The 20,625-nt window shown below is 38.5% G+C and overlaps 1 protein-coding gene and 1 long non-coding RNA gene across 2 annotated transcripts; both read right to left on the reverse strand.

Moving 5' to 3' along the window:
* Positions 1-601: 601 nt before the first annotated feature.
* On the reverse strand, positions 602-11,525 carry LOC307161356 (uncharacterized protein). The gene is made up of 4 exons (XM_079876006.1): positions 10,907-11,525; positions 6,976-7,043; positions 6,177-6,342; positions 602-818 (listed from the first exon to the last, which is right to left on the reverse strand). Exons 1-4 carry the CDS (start codon positions 11,514-11,516, stop codon positions 628-630), a joined length of 1,035 nt encoding a protein of 344 aa, XP_079732132.1. The 5' UTR covers positions 11,517-11,525; the 3' UTR covers positions 602-627.
* Positions 11,526-17,684: 6,159 nt separating this feature from the next.
* Positions 17,685-19,885, reverse strand: LOC307161357. Its single transcript, XR_013821711.1, has 4 exons — positions 19,439-19,885; positions 18,502-18,610; positions 18,194-18,350; positions 17,685-17,874 (listed from the first exon to the last, which is right to left on the reverse strand). It is a non-coding gene; the product is annotated as an uncharacterized lncRNA (long non-coding RNA).
* Positions 19,886-20,625: the final 740 nt, after the last annotated feature.

Raw genomic sequence — 20,625 nt, forward strand, 5'->3', positions numbered from 1 at the left:
TACAACCAAGCTTCACTCTTGCATAGAACACCTATGGCCAGTTTCACAGACCAGCCTTAAGATAGTCTCAGACTAAAGTGTGTGTTTAAGCCGTTTTAACTGAAAGCACATCTTAAATTAAGTCCTTTGTGTCCAAGTGCCATTGTTTTGTCTCAAGATGCACACCAGTAATGCTTATTTCTAAGACACGTTTATAAAAGCTACTTAAATGTCCTAACTGAACTAAAGGCCTAATCCTGGTTTAATCTAAATCCTGTCTGTGAAACCAGGCCCTAGTGTTGTGCTTGTAATCATCTCCTCAACATGCAGAATATTTGTTTGGATCGATTGATTGTTCTTACAATTGATTGGAATATTAGTGTGATTGAAGTGGATTATATGTGAATGGAGAACTTTTTCACTGCAACAAAGGACTGCATGCAAGTAATGAATTATTGTCTGGATATTTTCCAACCCATTTCATACCCACAGGTCAAACATTTAAACCTTTCCACTTCAAACTATTCTTTCTATAATTGTAATTTTTTCGGCCAACCTCCCAGCATCAGCTGCTACTCATTCACCTGATACTTATAAAAAATAAAACAAAATCTACTACTAATTGAGCTTCAACACATTTATTCACTACTAATAAATGTAAAACTTTACGGTCTTCAAATCGCGGTTCTTCAGTGCTTCTGGTTCAGCTTTTAAACATTTGTCACAGTCGCTCTTTGCTTGTACAATGAACGATGTGATGAATGTGATGAATCGCTTCATGTGCCTTTCCACCGCCTGCACCTCTGTCTGCTGCCAGGGTGTCTTCTGGGTACTTTTACCTAAAAGTGGACAGAAAAAACAATTGAAATGATAAAGTGTGTGCTGGAATTCCAATCCGAAGTTCTGAATCCTATTATCAGTATTTATTAGGTCTGGTTATTACAGTTTTTCTCAGTCGCTTTGGTGCATTTCTCACATCACTATTTACATTTGCACAACAGTTAAAGCAGTTCTCAGAACAATTAGTACAAACTGCAAAACCTAGTTGATAACCTGCAAAAGCGTATCACTTGCTCAAAATGGATAGCTCATTCCTCAAAAGCAAGTATTCATGTCAATGAAAGTGTCAGTGTCATCAAGATGAAAAGTCCTGACACCATTGTTTATGAACAAGATAGTCAAATGGCTTGGTTATGTTTTCATTATGACAGTTTATTCTGTAAATGTTTTCCATTGCAAAAAAGTCAGATCTTGGTAACACTACCTGTACATGCTCAAGATAGCACTATATACTATTTGAACAGCCATTTGAAAAATACAGTAAAGTTACACATTACTGTATTTAGTGAGGTAACAGAGTACAAGACACTGAATATGTATGTTTCACATTTTTACTGCATATGCTCTTTGCAATTCTAATTTGTTCACAGCATTGTGCAAATGAAATAAATACAGCTATGCATAGAGCTATGCACAACTGTAAACAATATTGCAGTACATATTGGAACTGAACATACAACATACAGTACATAGTACTGTAATCATTCATGCACATCCAGATGTTCCTCATCAGTGAAAGCTGAGATTCACCTGAGAGAAATTATTCAATTTAGGAGGCATTTTCAGAAAAATAATAATAATAATAATAATAATAATTAAAAAAAAAAGTGTAAAATTTGCTTGACAGATTTTGATAACTAGTTCAACATTTTTGTATGTAATGACTCAAGCAATGAAATGAGGACTATTAGTTTTATATGGAATGACTATTCAGCATTCACAAGTATAGTTAATTTTGACTGACATGACATAAGCAAATGATAATGTTATAAAACAGCAGAGAGTTATATGAAAGCAATAGATGCATGTCCAAAAGCATTTGCAGTTTGTTGGAAGGAATGAGAAACTGCTACTATGATGTGCACAAATGACTAAATGTTGTGGAGGTTGAACTAACTGTTGTGCAAATGTAAATAGTGATGTGAGAAATGCACCAAAGCGACTATTATTATTATTATTATTTATTAGGTCTTTTATTATTATTATTTATTAGGTCTTTTATTAGTCGGTTAGTCGCAGGACATACAGGCGCCGGCGCGATCATTTAACTTTCAATACTCTTATCTGTATGAATAAAAGGACAGAGTAATGCAAACTGTAAAGGTTCAACTCTTATTTCTGTAAACTCACAATAACTACAAAATGTTGTGCTTTGTAAAATAATGAAAACAATCAGGATGTGCTTTCTGCTGTCTCAGTGAACTTGAGCATCACAGAAATGAGCCGAAACTCAGCGTATACTCGCCTCACACCAGTGCTGCGTTCCAGTCCAAAATTGTCATGCCCTTCACTCGCTAACTTCCCTTCGTCTCGTTCACTCGGATGTACGTCATTGCGAGTGCCCACTACTGGCGGAAACTGCTATGGGCTGAATTGGAACGTCCTAAGCCCTTGATCACTTGGAATCAACTGTGGAGTTGATTTATTATTTAAATTTTTTTCCCTTTAAGAATTTGTTTAATGCAGCATCCAAATGTTTATAGGTGTGTTTGGGTTGTTTTAAATTTAAAAAATTATAATTAATATATCATAGAGTTAGAGTCTGTGTGGTGGTGATTAGACGAGATATGCGGTGACGTCACAATCGTGTTGCATTGTGGGACATATAGGTGCCTGAAGTGTACATTTGAAGCAGACTCGCTCCCTCGGTCAAAATCGAGGGAACGAGGGTCTGTCCATATAAACTTCCCTCATCCACTTCACGAAGTGGAACGCACTTCAAAATGGCGGCAGGGATTCCCCCGAGGGGAAGTGCTTAGGGAAGTTCGCAAGTGCGTGTCTAAAAGTGGACTGGAACGCAGCACTGGGTGGGAATTATACCGCGGCCACGGCCGCCGTTGCCCTACACTTTGGCCTTCATGCCCCGTGAAAAAAAAATCATCGTACGGCCACAGTGGCCTGTGTGCCCTGGCCCTGTCCAAGTTCCATGTATAAAGCAGAGCATGTGAGCGGAGTGGAGCGGGAGCGAGCGGGGAGCGCGAGCGGGCGGATCTTGGACAGAGCGCAGAGCGGCAATTTCAAAAGGACAGAGCGTCGCCCTATTTCCCGCTCCAGTTTCGCTCCGCTCACACCACGAGTCTGAAGCATGCTTAGTCAAGCCTGACCCTGAATCCATCTGTCTTGCACAGTCATCAACAGTAGACTATTTTCAGTCAAAACTCAGCTCAATAATGGAGTTCAAAAACTCCAAACCATTATGTAGCCTACTATTAATAAGTCGCTCCGGAGTATAAATCGCAACAGTCAAAAAATGCGCCATGAAGAAGAAAAAACACATACAGTATAGGCCTAGCCTAAGTCGCACTGGACTATAAGTCGCATTTATTTAGAAATTTATTTCACAAAAAAAAAAAAAACACAATGTTACAGACAAGTATAGCCTACTTGCCTCACAGACCTGAGACATATATATAAAGCTTGAAATGTCTACTTTTAAACAGAACAATTCAAAACGAAAGAAAACAGACTTCTCTCTTATGTAATCCGTATGAAATGTGCAATTCTCTCTGGCGCGTTCACTACTGCGAAGATCGCGAGTCAGCATCTTTCCAGCCGACACAGACATAAAAAAAAAAAAAAACTGGTTTATTAGTAAACAATTAAAATGTCTCCTGCTATATTTTACATATTCATAATCATTAATTTTGCCGGTTCGTTGTGACAGCTTTTAGGTGCTTTATTGGCAGCAGCGCCACCCTTACATCGCATCAGCACCGAAAACATAGAGATTCTTTTCTTTTGGGGGCATTTTGTTTGTGTTCAGACTTTCTCAGTTGTTTTTAGGCGCGATGTTAGAGGATGCTGCTAATAAAGTTGCTAGTAGGCCCACACATTGGATTCACGTTTATTATTATAGGCTAAAAAAAATACCCCAGGTTTTATGCCGTTCGTATCATTTTATTTTGTTGTATTTATCCGCCACACCTTTAAGGCCGGTCCGTGAAAATATTGTCTGATATTAAACCGATCTGTGGCGCAAAAAAGCTTGGGGACCGCTACAAGTGATATACATGTAGATTTTTTTCCTTTTTTGGAGCGAGCGGGGGGCGATTTGAGTGGAGCGCGAAGCAAACTGCGTTGAGCGCTGAGCAATAATGATTGTGAGGGTGTATACCTTCTGGATGGAATGGTTCTCTCTCTCACACTCACATGATATAGAGGACTGAATGAATATTTTGAATGCTTTTATTGGCATTTGTGTTGTTTCTGAATGCTTTTATTGGCATTTATGTTGTTTCTATTGTTGTGTGAGGGTGTATACCTTCTGGATGTAATGGCGCTCTCTCTCTCTCTCTCATTAAAAAATGTTTTTTTTTTATTAAAAAAGTCATAATCCATGTCTTATTCCAAATTAGGATGTTATGGTATCAATCTGAATGGGAAAACCATCGAATTGTACTCAATGGCCTTTGTGCCCTGTCATATGGCCTTGGTGCCCCTAAAAAAAAAAGAAAAGGTGGAGGCCAAATGGCCTTGCCCCTAAAATTACATAATTCCCACCCTGCCTCACACACACACACACGTGAGAAATATATCTATAGAAAGCTTGAAATGTCTGCTTTTAAACGAATCAATTCAAGTGGAAAATAAATACTCAGATTATGTAATCCGTATGAAATGCGAGTCACTGCGGAGATGACGAGTCTGTATCATCGACTTAATCTCTGCAGCCGAGAATATCAATAAATTATTACAATGTTTGTTTAGACAGTCTCCTTCTGACACAAGACACACTCAATCATTATTTTTGCCGGTGCGCTGCGGAACTTTAAGTGTGCGCTTGATCGCTAATTAGGCTATGTATTATATAGGCAATTAAAGGCTCATTATTATGAGTTATGGCTTATTAATATAAAAATGCGATTAGTTGACTAATAGCTTAATGAACGACTACTAGTCGACTAGAAAAAAAAAAACTTTAGTCGAGGGCAGCCCTAGTATTTATGTCAGCATCTATATTGCAAGAGAAATTAATTTGCACTCTACCTATAAATAGAATTACACTGTCAATCAAACAGTGATTTTTACATTCAGTCACTTGGCCTGAAATGATTATTGGAGAAAAGGAAAATATATTAGGATCAATGTCTTGGCTGCAAGTTATTTTTATGCATCCATCCACTCAAACTGCTCCAGGGGTTAGGCTAGTTATTACTGATTCGGTGTTTTCATTTTTAGAACAGCTACAGTTCCTACTAGTGCCACAAAACACCTAGTAGATTCTAGCATCAACCAAGTAACCCTCTAAACAACTACAGATGGGTTCCTGAGCAACATGACTGTCAATCTCCCTCGGACTGGGGCTCCATGCAAGATCTCACCTCGTGGGGTCTCAATGATCCTAAGAAAGGTGAGAAATCAGCCCAGAACTACACGGGAGGAGCTGGTCAATGACCTAAAAAGAGCTGGGACCACCGTTTCCAAGGTTACTGTTGGTAATACACTAAGACGTCATGGTTTGAAATCATGCATGGCACGGAAGGTTCCCCTGCTTAAACCAGCACATGTCAAGGCCCGTCTTAAGTTTGCCAATGACCATTTGGATGATCCAGAGGAGTCATGGGAGAAAGTCATGTGATCAGATGAGACCAAAATAGAACTTTTTGGTCATAATTCCACTAAACGTGTTTGGAGGAAGAAGAATGATGAGTACCATCCCAAGAACACCATCCCTACTGTGAAGCATGGGGGTGGTAGCATCATGCTTTGGGGGTGTTTTTCTGCACATGGGACAGGGCGACTGCAGGAGAGGATGACTGGGGCCATGTATTGCGAGATTTTGGGGAACAACCTCCTTCCCTCAGTTATGTAGTCAAATGATATGTAGATGAGGATCTGCATAGTAAAACTAGGCGTCGTAAGCTCCACATATGGTTATTTCGGGTGGAGATGCATGTACGCATAATCTTCCGCTGACTGGGATTTATAAAGTGAATTCTGCGCAGGTTCTGGCGTACGCACGGTTTTATAAGTCTGAATATTTTTTTGCGTACGCCATTTTTGGCTTTCGGGCGCACGTACACTTTTAGTAAGGTTCCTACGCACAGTTTTATAAATGAGGCCACTGGTCTGAGATCTGGGTGTTAAAGTGCTCCTAAAGGGTCTAATTTAGTCTAAGAAATGTGTAAAGAGTTCACCTTTGGAAGAAGGCCTCACAGCACTGGCTCCTGTAGGCATCTCTTCATCTGATGGTGGTCTTGGCTCCTGTAGGCATCTCTTCATCTGATGGTGGTCTGGGTCTCTTGGGTGGTGGCGGCATGTCATTCCTCTTGGTAGGAGGAAGTGCCACCTCTGCTGATGGTTCTATGGAAAATAATCAAAGTTCAACATTTTCAGAAAGATACAATTTAAATGTACTATAGAATGCTGACAATACACTGTTATTTGTCACACTTATGCACTAATTATTTAAAATCATTAAAGTACAATAAACCCTAAACCTGTGCAATTGTTCATTATTGCAAGTATAATTGAACTACATCTTTCCAGCAGACATTTAATCAAATATAAGTGCAAGTAAATTGAGTATAACCATTTTATTTCATGTCTTAATCATCTGACATGATTCGTTTTGTGCCATGACACAACCAACACGAGAAGAGAGCAGATCAGCTAGTGTTTTATGAAAAATGAAAAATGTACAAGTTTCTCCTATGAAATATATTTTTTATGGTAGTAAACTCACAAAAAAATATTCACTCCAGAATGAATGTTTAGTGTAATTTAGTTGAAGAATAGCTTGGAGGCATTTGATTCATTACACAATGAGCCGTTTCGTCAAAAAAAAAACATTTGTTCAGCATACTGAAGCATCTTCTTTAATGTTGGCTATGATGTTAGAACAATATTTTTGTCTGTCAGGTCTTCACAAGTTACGTGACTGAAAATTATGAATAACTGCAAAATGTAGTAGTGTGTTTTGACAGTAATACAAACCGTCAACAGTAGATGAACAGTGTCCCTCTTGTATGCTCCCGTCTTCCTCATCACAGTCAATAACGTTTCTGTGGAAGTTCAAAGTACAGCTTAACAATGGTATATAATGGATCGTAAACACCTGGTATACGAATAGATGGTAGGGGTGTAACGGTTCACAAAATTTACGTTTCAGTTCAATACGATACACTTGTGTCACGGTTCGGTACGTTTTTGATACAGCAAAAAGAAAAAAAATGCCAGAGTAATTTCCTTGATTTAATTTTTTTATTCTTTTTTTTATTAAAACTAACATCATAAAGTATGATTTTTTTTTTACTTTGAGCAATTCTGGAGCTATAATTGACTCTTCTTAGGAGCATATAAAACAAAACGCTCCTTGGAAAAAGTGAAATGTAATATTGTAGTAGTTATAAACAAAGGTTTATTTTAGTTCAGATTAACATTTGAGGGCAGCAATTGTATTTACAATGTCAAGTCAAGTCATCTTCATTTATATAGCGCTTTTAACAATGTAGATTGTCTCAAAGCAGCTTTACAGAGATAAGCTTATAATTTAAGGTAACAGAGATTGTTTCGGCTTTACAGCAGAGTTAAGTTATTTCCATCTAAAGTTAGTTTTGATTGATTTGCTTCCGTCGCAACGATCAAGCAATGTAGCCGCTAAGACGACACCATTCCCTCTACACAGACTTTAAACGCGAACCTGTGAGAAACGCTGATGGCGTTCACATGCGCATTTAGAATGGGTTCTATAGTTATGTGCGTTTGAATATACGCAGGTTAGGAATTCCCTACAAGCCAAGCCTAAACAAAGTACTTGTCTTTCCTTATAAATTTTGATAAAGAATTTTATTTTATTTTGTTGCTTTGGGGTAGGAACGCGAAACGAACAACGCCTTTCCCGACAACGCCTTATCTGTAGAGTGGTAGTGGGATCCTCCATAGGGAGAGACTAGTTGGCACTTCAGCACTGCGTTGTCATCGGTCCAGGCGAAAGTCATTCGTCAGATCTGGATACGGCCTGGATCCGGCAGGCTGCAGGAAAACCTCGGGATAAACACAGACACTAAAATTAGCGTAGATGCCATTCTTCTCATGATGTAACGAGTACATCAGGATTTTTGGGAAGTGTTCCCGGTTCCGGCTGACCTAATATATGCAGCCTAACATTAAATTATAGAAGTCTATAATGTATTATGTGAAAGCTAGGTCAAAGAGATGTGTCTTTAGTCTAGCTTTGAACTGACAGAGTGTGTCTGCTTCCCGGACAATGGTAGGAAGACTGTTCCAGAGTTTTGGTGCTAAATAGGAAAAGGATCTACCGCCAGCAGTCGATTTTGATATTCTAGGTATTAGTAACTGGCCGGAATTTTGAGATCGCAATAGACGTGACGGACTATAATGCGTTAAGAGCTCGCTCAAGTACTGCGGAGCTAAACCATTTAGTGCTTTGTAAGTGATCAGCAATATTTTAAAATTTATGCGATGTTTAATAGGGAGCCAATGCAGTTTTGACAGAACCGGGCTAATATGGTCATACTTCCTGGTTCTAGTAAGAACTCGAGCTGCTGCGTTTTGGACCAGCTGTAGTTTGTTTATTAAGCGTGCAGGACAACCACCCAGTAGAGCATTACAATAATCTAGCCTTGAGGTCATGAACGCATGAACTAATTGTTCCGCATTTGTCAATGAGAGCATATGGTGTAATTTAGATATATTTTTAAATGGAAAAATGCAGTTTTACAGATACTAGACACGTGACTTTCAAATGAAAGATTGGTATCAAAGAGCACACCCAGGTTCCTAACCGACGACGAAGACTTAACAGAGCAGCCATCAAGTGTTAGACAGTATTCTAGGTTATTACGTGAGGAAGTTTTTTGTCCAATAATTAGAAACTCTGTTTTTTCAGAATTTAGAAGTAGGAAATTACGAGTCATCCAATTTTTTTATATCCGCTATGCATTCCGTTCATTTTGTGAATTGATAAGTTTCGTTAGGTTTTGAAGAAATATAGAGCTGAGTATCATCGGCATAACAGTGAAAGCTAATGCCATGTTTCCTAATGATTTCTCCTAATGGTAGCATGTACAGAGTGAACAGCAGCGGTCCTAGTACTGAGCCTTGTGGTACGCCATACTGAACTTGTGATCGATGAGACATCTCATCATTTACTGCTACAAACTGATAACGGTCAGATAAGTATGATTTAAACCATGCTAGTGCATTTCCACTAATGCCAACATAATGTTCTAATCTATTTAAAAGAACGTTGTGGTCAATGGTGTCAAATGCAGCACTAAGATCGAGTAACACTAATAGAGAGATACAACCACGATCGGATGATAAGAGCAAATCATTTGTGACTCTAACGAGAGCTGTCTCGGTACTATGGTACGGTCTAAATCCTGACAGGAAATCCTCGCAGAGATCATTTCTTTCAAGAAAGGAACACAGTTGTGAGGATACTGCCTTTTCTAATATCTTTGACAGAAAAGGTAGATTCGAGATCGGCCTATAATTGACTAATTCTGTAGGATCAAGTTGCGTTTTTTTAACAAGCGGTTTAATCATAGCCAGCTTAAAGGTTTTTGGTACGTATCCTAGAGACAAAGACGAATTAATGATATTAAGAAGAGGATCTATGACCTCTGGAAGTATTTCTTTCAGTAGCTTAGTTGGTATAGGGTCTAACATACATGTTGTAGATTTAGATGATTTAATGAGTTTAGTAAATTCTTCCTCTCCTATATCAACGAATTAATCCAATTTTTCCTCAGGGAGACTACAATGCACTGCCTGATGCGATACTGTAGTAGACGGTTGCATAGTTATAATTTTGTCCCTGATATTATCAATCTTATAAGTGAAGAAGTTCATAAAATCATTACTGCTGTGTTGCTTGGAAACTTCGGTGCTTGAAGCTTTATTTTTCGTTAGTTTAGCCACCGTTTCAAATAAATACCTAGGATTATGTTTATTTTCTTCTAATAGGGTTGAAAAATAAGCAGATCTAGCAGCTTTTAAAGCCTCTCTGTAAGTAATTGAGCTCTCCTTCCATGAAATGCGAAATACCTCTAGTTTTGTTTTCTTCCAGTTGCGCTCCGTTTTTCTGGCTGCTCTCTTAAGGGCCTGAGTGTGCTCGTTGTACCACGGCGTTGGACTATTTTCTTTAATCTTCTTTAAGCGCAACGGAGCAACTGTGTCTAAAGTGCTGGAAAAGAGAGTTAAACGTTTCTGTTGTAATATCGAGTTTATTTTAATGTCAAAATAAAACCAACGTAATGTTACTTGAAGGCATTATAGCCTACTATTCCTGCCAAACTTCCATGGTTGCAGTTAGTGTTACTACAGTAAATCCATGGTAAATCCATCTGTGGACACCGGATAGTTCATTTATGGCACAATGTTTCTCCTGGTTTCCACGTCAGAGCTGTTTGAACCGTTAATAACGGAGAAATGTGAATGTTTCTCACAAGATCTCTCAGCGATGTTATTACTTCTGTGGCGAATTCAAATGATTTCTTTACTGGATCTCTTATTAGCGCTGTGTAGTAACAGTGTCGTATGATCATGATCAGCTCGCGCTGCACTGGTCCAAACTGATAAACGGTCCGTCAACCACACAATAACGAGCAGTTTCGTTCCGCTTGCATTACGTTTGCCATTTGACGTTGGACAATGTTGTGGTCGCGCCGGCGTCTCTTACATAACGAGAGCGCTTGCCACACGCGACCCGCCTACATTTGAAATAACGAAATTTTGGTCGGCAGGAAAAATGGTCCAACGAACCGTTCGGTTTGAAAATGCGTACCGAACACAGAACCGAAAGCATCGTACCAAACAGTTCAATACGAATACGTGTATCGTTACACCCCTAATAGATAGTAAACAGAAAATCAAACAAAAGTCAAATAAAATACCACACCATCAGGATCTATCCCAATTTCATCCAAGTTCTTGCCATGGAACTCAGCTAATCTTCCTTGCTCAAGAGCCATTAGAACTTTGCTGATCTTGGCAAGTTGCAGGGTCTTCTCAGGGAGTCGATAGAACTCATGATGGATTCTTATGTCGTGTCCAAGAAAGTTTGCCAGCTGGTCCATCTCGGTGTCAGTCATATTCAGCACTGTTGAAAGGGTTGCGGCATGCTTTCGCAGTCTTGTAGATGTCAGTGACTTGGGACACTTTGCGTCACACACCTTTGCAAAGCCACGGAGGCAGTCTGACCCTCGAAAATATGTCATGGCTTCTGGTCTTGCAAACATATAGAAATTGTCTTTCAGAACCCCACAAGCCTCTCTCTGCTTAACAAGGAGTTCTAAGGCACATAGCATTTTTGAAGTCAGAAGAATTGGAACTGGTCGACCACGCTTCCCCCTTGCGAAAACCCTTGTGAAGTGTCTGCAGAGATTGTTTTCCACTTCAGAGAGTGCCCAGTCCACATCCTCATGTGGATCAGAAGTGTCTCTTGATAGAAATGCAGACAAAGGCATGCTCGAAACCACTCCTTCCCTGCGCCGGTTAAAGAGAATCATCTGGGCTAGACACACCTTTGCCAGAAAAAAAAACAATTATTCCTGTCCAGCAAACCTTGCTCACACACACATCTTGATTAAAACCAGCTTCATGAGGACCTTTCACACACAACGTTATATTTCCTTATGGGGACTAGTTTCATCATATTCAACACACAAGTTTGAACTCAAACACTGACTGAAAGTGTGTTGTGGGGACGTCGTGAGTGTCCATTTTAAAGCAACAATTAACCTAGAAAATAAATCCCTGTGAAGGATAAAACTGGCCCTAAATACTCCACTAGCACTAAACTACAGGACACATGTCGTTACATGGTTTAATGTACTAATTTACACCAGATACGCATCAAAATATGCCTAAAAATCACTAAACCATGACAAAGAGAGACAGTAGACCTAAATATTTAGTGATGAATGTGAACGTACCTGTTGAGGAGAGTTGATCTGAGCAGATTCATCATCCATCTGAGTCTCTGACTGGAGAGAAGGATCAGAAGCACTCGCTGCGCTGGTTTTAATGGCAACGCTGGTTATCTGTAAGAGACAACATTCATAATGACAAGATATTAGAACATGGAAACACAAGAGAGAAATCTGAAGCAGATACCACATGATTTCAGAGAAATAGACAAATCAACTTCATCTAAAACATTTATTCCTGTCCAGTCAACCCCTGTCTGTGCTCACACACATCTGGATAAAACCCGGCTTCATGGGGACCTTTCACACACCTTCATGGGGACCTTTCACACACAATGTTATAGTTCCTTATGGGGACTAGTTTCATCAAATTCAACACATGAGTTTGAACTCAAACACTGACTGAAAGTGTGTTGTGGGGACGTCGTGAGTGTCCATTTTAAAGCAACAATTAACCTAGAAAATAATTCCCTGTGAAGGATAAAACTGGCCCTAAATACTCCACTAGCACTAAACTACAGGACACATGTCGTTACACGGTTTAATGTACTAATTTACACCAGATACGCATCAAAATATGCCTAAAAATCACTAAACCATGACAAAGAGAGACAGTAGACCTAAATCTTTAGTGATGAGTGTGAACGTACCTGTTGAGGAGAGTTGATCTGAGCAGATTCATCATCCATCTGAGTCTCTGACTGGAGAGAAGGATCAGAAGCACTCGCTGCGCTGGTTTTAATGGCAACGCTGGTTATCTGTAAGAGACAACATTCATAATGACAAGATATTAGAACATGGAAACACAAGAGAAAAATTTGAAGCAGATACCACATGATTTTATAGAAAGAGACAAATCAACTTCATCTAAAACATTTATTCCTGTCCAGTCAACCCCTGTCTGTGCTCACACACATCTGGATAAAACCCGGCTTCATGGGGACCTTTCACACACCTTCATGGGGACCTTTCACACACAATGTCATAGTTCCTTATGGGGACTAGTTTCATCAAATTCAACACATGAGTTTGAACTCAAACACTGACTGAAAGTGTGTTGTGGGGACGTCGTGAGTGTCCATTTTAAAGCAACAATTAACCTAGAAAATAATTCCCTGTGAAGGATAAAACTGGCCCTAAATACTCCACTAGCACTAAACTACAGGACACATGTCGTTACACGGTTTAATGTACTAATTTACACCAGATACGCATCAAAATATGCCTAAAAATCACTAAACCATGACAAAGAGAGACAGTAGACCTAAATCTTTAGTGATGAATGTGAACGTACCTGTTGAGGAGAGTTGATCTGAGCAGATTCATCATCCATCTGAGTCTCTGACTGGAGAGAAGGATCAGAAGCACTCGCTGCGCTGGTTTTAATGGCAACGCTGGTTATCTGTAAGAGACAACATTCATAATGACAAGATATTAGAACATGGAAACACGAGAGAAATCTGAAGCAGATACCACATGATTTCAGAGAAATAGACAAATCAACTTCATCTAAAACATTTATTCCTGTCCAGTCAACCCCTGTCTGCGCTCACACACATTTGGATAAAACCCGGCTTCATGGGGACCTTTCACACACCTTCATGGGGACCTTTCACACACAATGTTATAGTTCCTTATGGGGACTAGTTTCATCAAATTCAACACATGAGTTTGAACTCAAACACTGACTGAAAGTGTGTTGTGGGGACGTCGTGAGTGTCCATTTTAAAGCAACAATTAACCTAGAAAATAAATCCTTATGAAGGATAAAACTGGCCCTAAATACTCCACTAGCACTAAACTACAGGACACATGTCGTTACACGGTTTAATGTACTAATTTACACCAGATACGCATCAAAATATGCCTAAAAATCACTAAACCATGACAAAGAGAGACAGTAGACCTAAATCTTTAGTGATGAATGTGAACGTACCTGTTGAGGAGAGTTGATCTGAGCAGATTCATCATCCATCTGAGTCTCTGACTGGAGAGAAGGATCAGAAGCACTCGCTGCGCTGGTTTTAATGGCAACGCTGGTTATCTGTAAGAGACAACATTCATAATGACAAGATATTAGAACATGGAAACACAAGAGAGAAATTTGAAGCAGATACCACATGATTTTATAGAAAGAGACAAATCAACTTCATCTAAAACATTTATTCCTGTCCAGTCAACCCCTGTCTGCGCTCACACACATCTGGATAAAACCCGGCTTCATGGGGACCTGTCACACACCTTCATGGGGACCTTTCACACACAACGTTATAGTTCCTTATGGGGACTAGTTTCACCAAATTCAACACATGAGTTTGAACTCAAACACTGACTGAAAGTGTGTTGTGGGGACTTCGTGAGTGTCCATTTTAAAGCAACAATTAACCTAGAAAATAATTCCCTGTGAAGGATAAAACTGGCCCTAAATACTCCACTAGCACTAAACTACAGGACACATGTCGTTACACGGTTTAATGTACTAATTTACACAAGATACGCATCAAAATATGCCTAAAAATCACTAAACCATGACAAAGAGAGACAGTAGACCTAAATCTTTAGTGATGAATGTGAACGTACCTGTTGAGGAGAGTTGATCTGAGCAGATTCATCATCCATCTGAGTCTCTGACTGGAGAGAAGGATCAGAAGCACTCACTGCACTGGTTTTAATGGCAACGCTGGTTATCTGTAAGAGACAACATTCATAATGACAAGATATTAGAACATGGAAACACAAGAGAGAAATCTGAAGCAGATACCACAGGATTTCAGAGAAATAGACAAATCAACTTCATCTAAAACATTTATTCCTGTCCAGTCAACCCCTGTCTGCGCTCACACACATCTGGATAAAACCCGGCTTCATGGGGACCTTTCACACACCTTCATGGGGACCTTTCACACACAATGTTATAGTTCCTTATGGGGACTAGTTTCATCAAATTCAACACATGAGTTTGAACTCAAACACTGACTGAAAGTGTGTTGTGGGGACGTCGTGAGTATCCATTTTAAAGCAACAATTAACCTAGAAAATAAATCCTTATGAAGGATAAAACTGGCCCTAAATACTCCACTAGCACTAAACTACAGGACACATGTCGTTACACGGTTTAATGTACTAATTTACACCAGATACGCCTCAAAATATGCCTAAAAATCACTAAACCATGACAAAGAGAGACAGTAGACCTAAATCTTTAGTGATGAATGTGAACGTACCTGTTGAGGAGAGTTGATCTGAGCAGATTCATCATCCATCTGAGTCTCTGACTGGAGAGAAGGATCAGAAGCACTCGCTGCGCTGGTTTTAATGGCAACGCTGGTTATCTGTAAGAGACAACATTCATAATGACAAGATATTAGAACATGGAAACACAAGAGAGAAATTTGAAGCAGATACCACATGATTTTATAGAAAGAGACAAATCAACTTCATCTAAAACATTTATTCCTGTCCAGTCAACCCCTGTCTGCGCTCACACACATCTGGATAAAACCCGGCTTCATGGGGACCTGTCACACACCTTCATGGGGACCTTTCACACACAACGTTATAGTTCCTTATGGGGACTAGTTTCACCAAATTCAACACACAAGTTTTAACTCAAACACTGACTGAAAGTGTGTTGTGGGGACGTCGTGACTGTCCATTTTAAAGCAACAATTAATCCAGAAAAAAATCCCTGTGAAGGATAAAACTGGCCCTAAATACCCCACTAGCACTAACCTACTGGACACATGTCGTTACACGGTTTAATTTACTAATTTACACCAGATACGCATCAAAATATGCTTAAAAATCACTAAACCATGACAAAGAGAGACAGTAGACCTAAATCTTTAGTGATGAATGTAGGGATGCACCGATCCGATACTCAGTATCGGAATCGGCTCCGATACTGCCATTTTTGGCGGATCGGGTATCGGTCAGACAAGGCCGATCCAAATCCGATATTGTGCGTATACTATTCAGTGTTATTGTTAAGCCCCACAAACATTATAAAGCACCATAAGTTTTCGTGCACAATATTTTAAGTGTTCTGAAGCCATTATACAGTATAATGTGAGATATAAATTAATATTTAAGTGTTAAATTCAAGATCACGTAAACGTTTCCCTCAGCTGCGGCTGTCAATCATTCTTCATTCAGCACTCAAACAGCGCGTCGCGTCCGGTTATGACAGAACACACGATGAAACTCTCTCCAAGATGATTCAATGTTACTATTATTATACTTGATCTGTAGATAAAGGTCTATGGTTTCACATAAAACAACTTTATCTTGCTGGACTTTATTGCTGTACCTTAATCATGTTACTTTCCACCGGGTGTCTGTTAGATCACAACAGTAGAGTAAAGTCAGGTACTATTTGTTCTTCACGCGCACAGTAACTGAAATTTAAAAGAAAATGCTGAATAGACTATTGCATAGATAGATACTGTATAATACACTATGCATCATATGTATTTTCTTTGTGCTTTAAACTTTTCAATGCGGACTCGACGCGCTGCGCGCTGTGACTCATGTTGCTTCAAGAGCATCATTCTGCGCTCGGGATGCGCATAAGCGCTGTGGGCCGCACTGTATTGGAGCCTTTCATATCGTAATACAGGGACGCAATGAAAGATTATTAATAGCCGTTCTTGTCCTGTCCTATCTATTATGTTGCTACCTTATTAAACAGCTGTGCTATACATTTAAAAAATGTCTCAATTTTATAGTAGGATATAAAATAATTGCTATTTTTATCTTGTTTTTCATGAATGTATTTTACAACAATACAAAGAGCAATGTGTAAAGTTTTACCAGATTTAGTGTTACACTTATTGTCTCTAATTTGTTCTCCACTAAACATTTTTTTCACAAAATGTTCAGATTTTATACAATTAATTGTGCACTCGTGATTTTTCTAGACTAAATTTTATTGCTGAATTATCCACTAATCTAGTTTATAATAGCATTTATGTCAGATTATGATCATATATTTTTTGTTGGTGTTTTTCTTTTTTTTCAGTTCTTATCAGTTTAACACAGAGTAATAGAAATTCTACTTGATTAAAAAAAAACTGCGCTGGTATCGGTACGGATCGGTATCGGCCGATACTCAGAATTTTTGGTATCGGATCGGATCGGTTCTGAAAAAATGGTATCGTTGCATCCCTAGATGAATGTGAACGTACCTGTTGAGGAGAGTTGATCTGAGCAGATTCATCATCCATCTGAGTCTCTGACTGGAGAGAAGGATCAGAAGCACTCGCTGCACTGGTTTTAATGGCAACGCTGGTTATCTGTAAGAGACAACATTCATAATGACAAGATATTAGAACATGGAAACACAAGAGATAAATCTGAAGCAGATACCACATGATTTCAGAATTAAAAAAAAAAAAAAAATACAAAAACATTTACAATTAAAACATGTCTTCATTTTACATAGTTAATCTTTAGTTTATTTTTGTGATTACATTTCACCCATAAGTTGCAATAAGGCCATTGCATGCCACACATAACTTGCAGAAAGAAAAGTGGCCTAAGACTGTACCACCTCACTCTTTAAATGTATAAATTTTAGGGGTGGGGTAGAAACACTGACCTAAAACGTAACTTAACTTATCATTTATAGACATAATTAGATTCATAGATTTCTAATAGATTCAAATTATAATCTATTCAACCAACAACTTGCTTAACATGTTGCAACAATGATATATTCTGTACACAGTGTGCTTTGCAACATACTTGTGTTCTCCAAGGGTAGTCTTCTCCTCCATAATCATAGGCAATTTCTTCTCCTTCTTTAATGTCATCCAGGGCAAACAGACAAAGGTGAGGCTTTCCATTGACGTCAGTTTTCTTCATCTTACAATTTGGATATTTGTGGTCATCAATAACGATCCGCCGAAACGATCCATCTTCTCTTGAGGCATCAATACTTAAATATGAAAGCATGAGAAAAGGATGAATACAAGTATTACAATATACCACCCCAAATCAGTGTCTTTTTTTACTATAGTTTAGCACAGGGTTTCTCAAACTCAGTCCTGGAGGGCCACTGTCCTGCACAGTTTAGCTCCAAAACTGATCAAACACACCTAGCTGTGAGTTTCTAGTGATCCTGAAGACATTGATTAGTTTGCTCAGGTGTGTTTGATCAGGGTTGGAGCTAAACTGTGCAGGACAGTGGCCCTGCAGGACTGAGTTTGAGAGACCCTGGTTTAGCATAAGGAATATGGTGCAACTTGACTTCTTACCACCATGTTTTCCCTCGCCAAATGAAATCAAACATAAATGCAGCACAGGATGCGTGGTAACATGTTCTTCTTCTCTGCAGCTCTGCATCATTTATCATATCTCCCCTGTACTCAAAATCACCTTTGCAAAAGGCACCCTTTGCGAATAGACCACGTCCTGCAAAATACAGAATTTTTTTTTTTCACCAAAAATAAAATCTTATAGATAAAGGATGCCAAATACACAAAAAGACATCAATAGTTGGCAGCAGTATGGTTAGGACATGCATATGATGGTAAATATTAAATGATAAATCACACCACCTTACCTTTCACTGGATTGATATACTTCACATCTAATTTGAATGTTTTGTCAGTCTTCGAAACAACATGATGCATGGCATCCTTAAGGGGGCTGATTCGTGGTGGCATTTCAAACTGAGAGAAAAAAAATTGTAATAAATAATAGTGTGAAAATGGGGAGACATGCAGAATTAAACTAGCATGTTCAATAAGTAGATAAGAATGTTATTGTAATGTAACACTGCATTACAATGATATCGTATGTATCAATGTAAGACAAGAAATCAGAACTCAAGGATATCACATTTATTGACTAACTTACTAGCCTTGAGGGCATAAACTCAACATTTTCACTTAGGCTCTAATCTCTCACAAAACCAACATCTATATAATCCCAGGTAGCCTTGACAATTAACTACTTATTTGGCTCTTAACCTAACTACTCTTTTGAACGATCTCGCCATACAAACCCCAGTTTATTTTAAGTTACTGTCATAATTAAAACAAAGTTTATTCATTTAAAGCTACTTACCATTTCAGTGTTTTTATTTTTGCCTAACGTTACTTAATTGCTCTGTTAACGATATCAATACTAAAAGTCAAACACAAGTGTGATATTCCTCCCCCTCACCCTGTCCTGACAAGTAATAAAACATAACATTACCTTTAATTTAAAGTAGAAAATAATCTACTGTCCAGCACGCGAACTAGACAGAAACAGACTTAATAACCCAATTCCTTCATTAGCAATCAATCAGACTAAACACCTGACGACACTTTTCAGTTGAAATGAAGTACTTAACATTACATTGTATGATTTTGTGATCGCTTATTGGAAAAACACAAAAATATGTCAGGCCACACTTAGCCTCAACAATTAGCACTAACTAGCTAGCAGCTAACGTTAGCCCGCTGCCTAATCTAATTAACCTAACTGGTTTCATACATATGTGCTTAACGTACCTTGAGCTTCACTTTTATCCTCTGCAGAAGTTTAGATCCTTAGTTGGCATCTCCAGTAAATAATCTTCTTCTTTGTCTTCCGTGTACAGTATCAATTTAATACTTATATTTTCAAGTTGTTGTTGAATTCCTTCCTTATGAGGACCCGGAAGTGGGCGGTACTCAACCATAATTGGAAAATGTGTGTGTGGAGAAGTGAGTGCATTACCAGCCAAAAATGTTTGGGGGCGCAGCTGAGCACACACTTCACACACTCACACTACCTCATAATCGTGTGTTATGGGCCAATGCTGAAACTCCGCCCAGCACCTTCAGAATAGTTCCTCTATTCAATTCAATGGGTCATCCTTATGGGGACCTGATTTTTGGTCCCCACAACGCAAGAGGTCCCCATTACGTGACTGTGTAAACAGATTCTTGTCCCCACAACGTGATAAATACCAACTCACACACACACACACACACACACACACACACACACACACACACAAGCTATTATAATTTCTATTTATTGTAATTTAAAAGGAGCATGCATAGCACAATAATGCCATGGCCGTGAGCTCTGTGCAGGGAATGCATCAAATATACATGCAATGCAAGTTGCTTTGAAATTTAAATAATAAATGGCTTTTATAAAAAAAATATGCATCTAATTGTACCCTGTCTAATTGTAAAAAAAAAAAAAAAAAAAAAGTTACATCATTTTCTGAAATTTTCTGCATTAATTATAAAGGTAATTCACACATTTGTATAGTACTTTACAGTAAAATTGTCAGGTAACTTAACAAATATTTTTTTTACTGTACAATTTTTACATTAAAATGACGTACATCATTTTTTTACTGTGCAGGTTCAAAAGGTTTAAAGTCGTTTGAGAATTGATTGGATGGTTGTGGTTTGCTATTGCTGTGATGTCATGTGAGTGACAGGTTGTCCCGCCCTCACGCCAGTAAACACGTCAGAGAAGAGAAGTCTCTGCAAGCGTGAGGGGAAGTTGTTTTGATTAAAGATTAAGAGGACACATGAATTAAAAAATAATGATGTGCATGGATAAATCATTTATAATAAATAATGCAATATTCCATTAAAAAAATAAGAACTATATAACTATAACTATAATTATATATAATAAATATAATTATTATATATAATTATATATATATTTAATAATGTAACATGCAACATAT

This window comes from Squalius cephalus, assembly GCF_949319135.1.
Source record: "Squalius cephalus genome assembly, chromosome: 7".
Classification (NCBI taxonomy): Eukaryota; Metazoa; Chordata; class Actinopteri; order Cypriniformes; family Leuciscidae; genus Squalius; species Squalius cephalus.

Coding starts and splice junctions, on each gene's coding strand:
- LOC307161356 (XM_079876006.1), bottom strand. CDS start 11,516: ATGATTCTCTTTAACCGGCGCAGGGAAGGAGTGGTTTCGAGCATGCCT. Junction 7,044..10,906: donor AATTGGGATAGATCCTGATG/GTGTGGTATTTT, acceptor GAACTTCCACAG/AAACGTTATTGACTGTGATG. Junction 6,343..6,975: donor CTGTTCATCTACTGTTGACG/GTTTGTATTACT, acceptor TATTTTCCATAG/AACCATCAGCAGAGGTGGCA.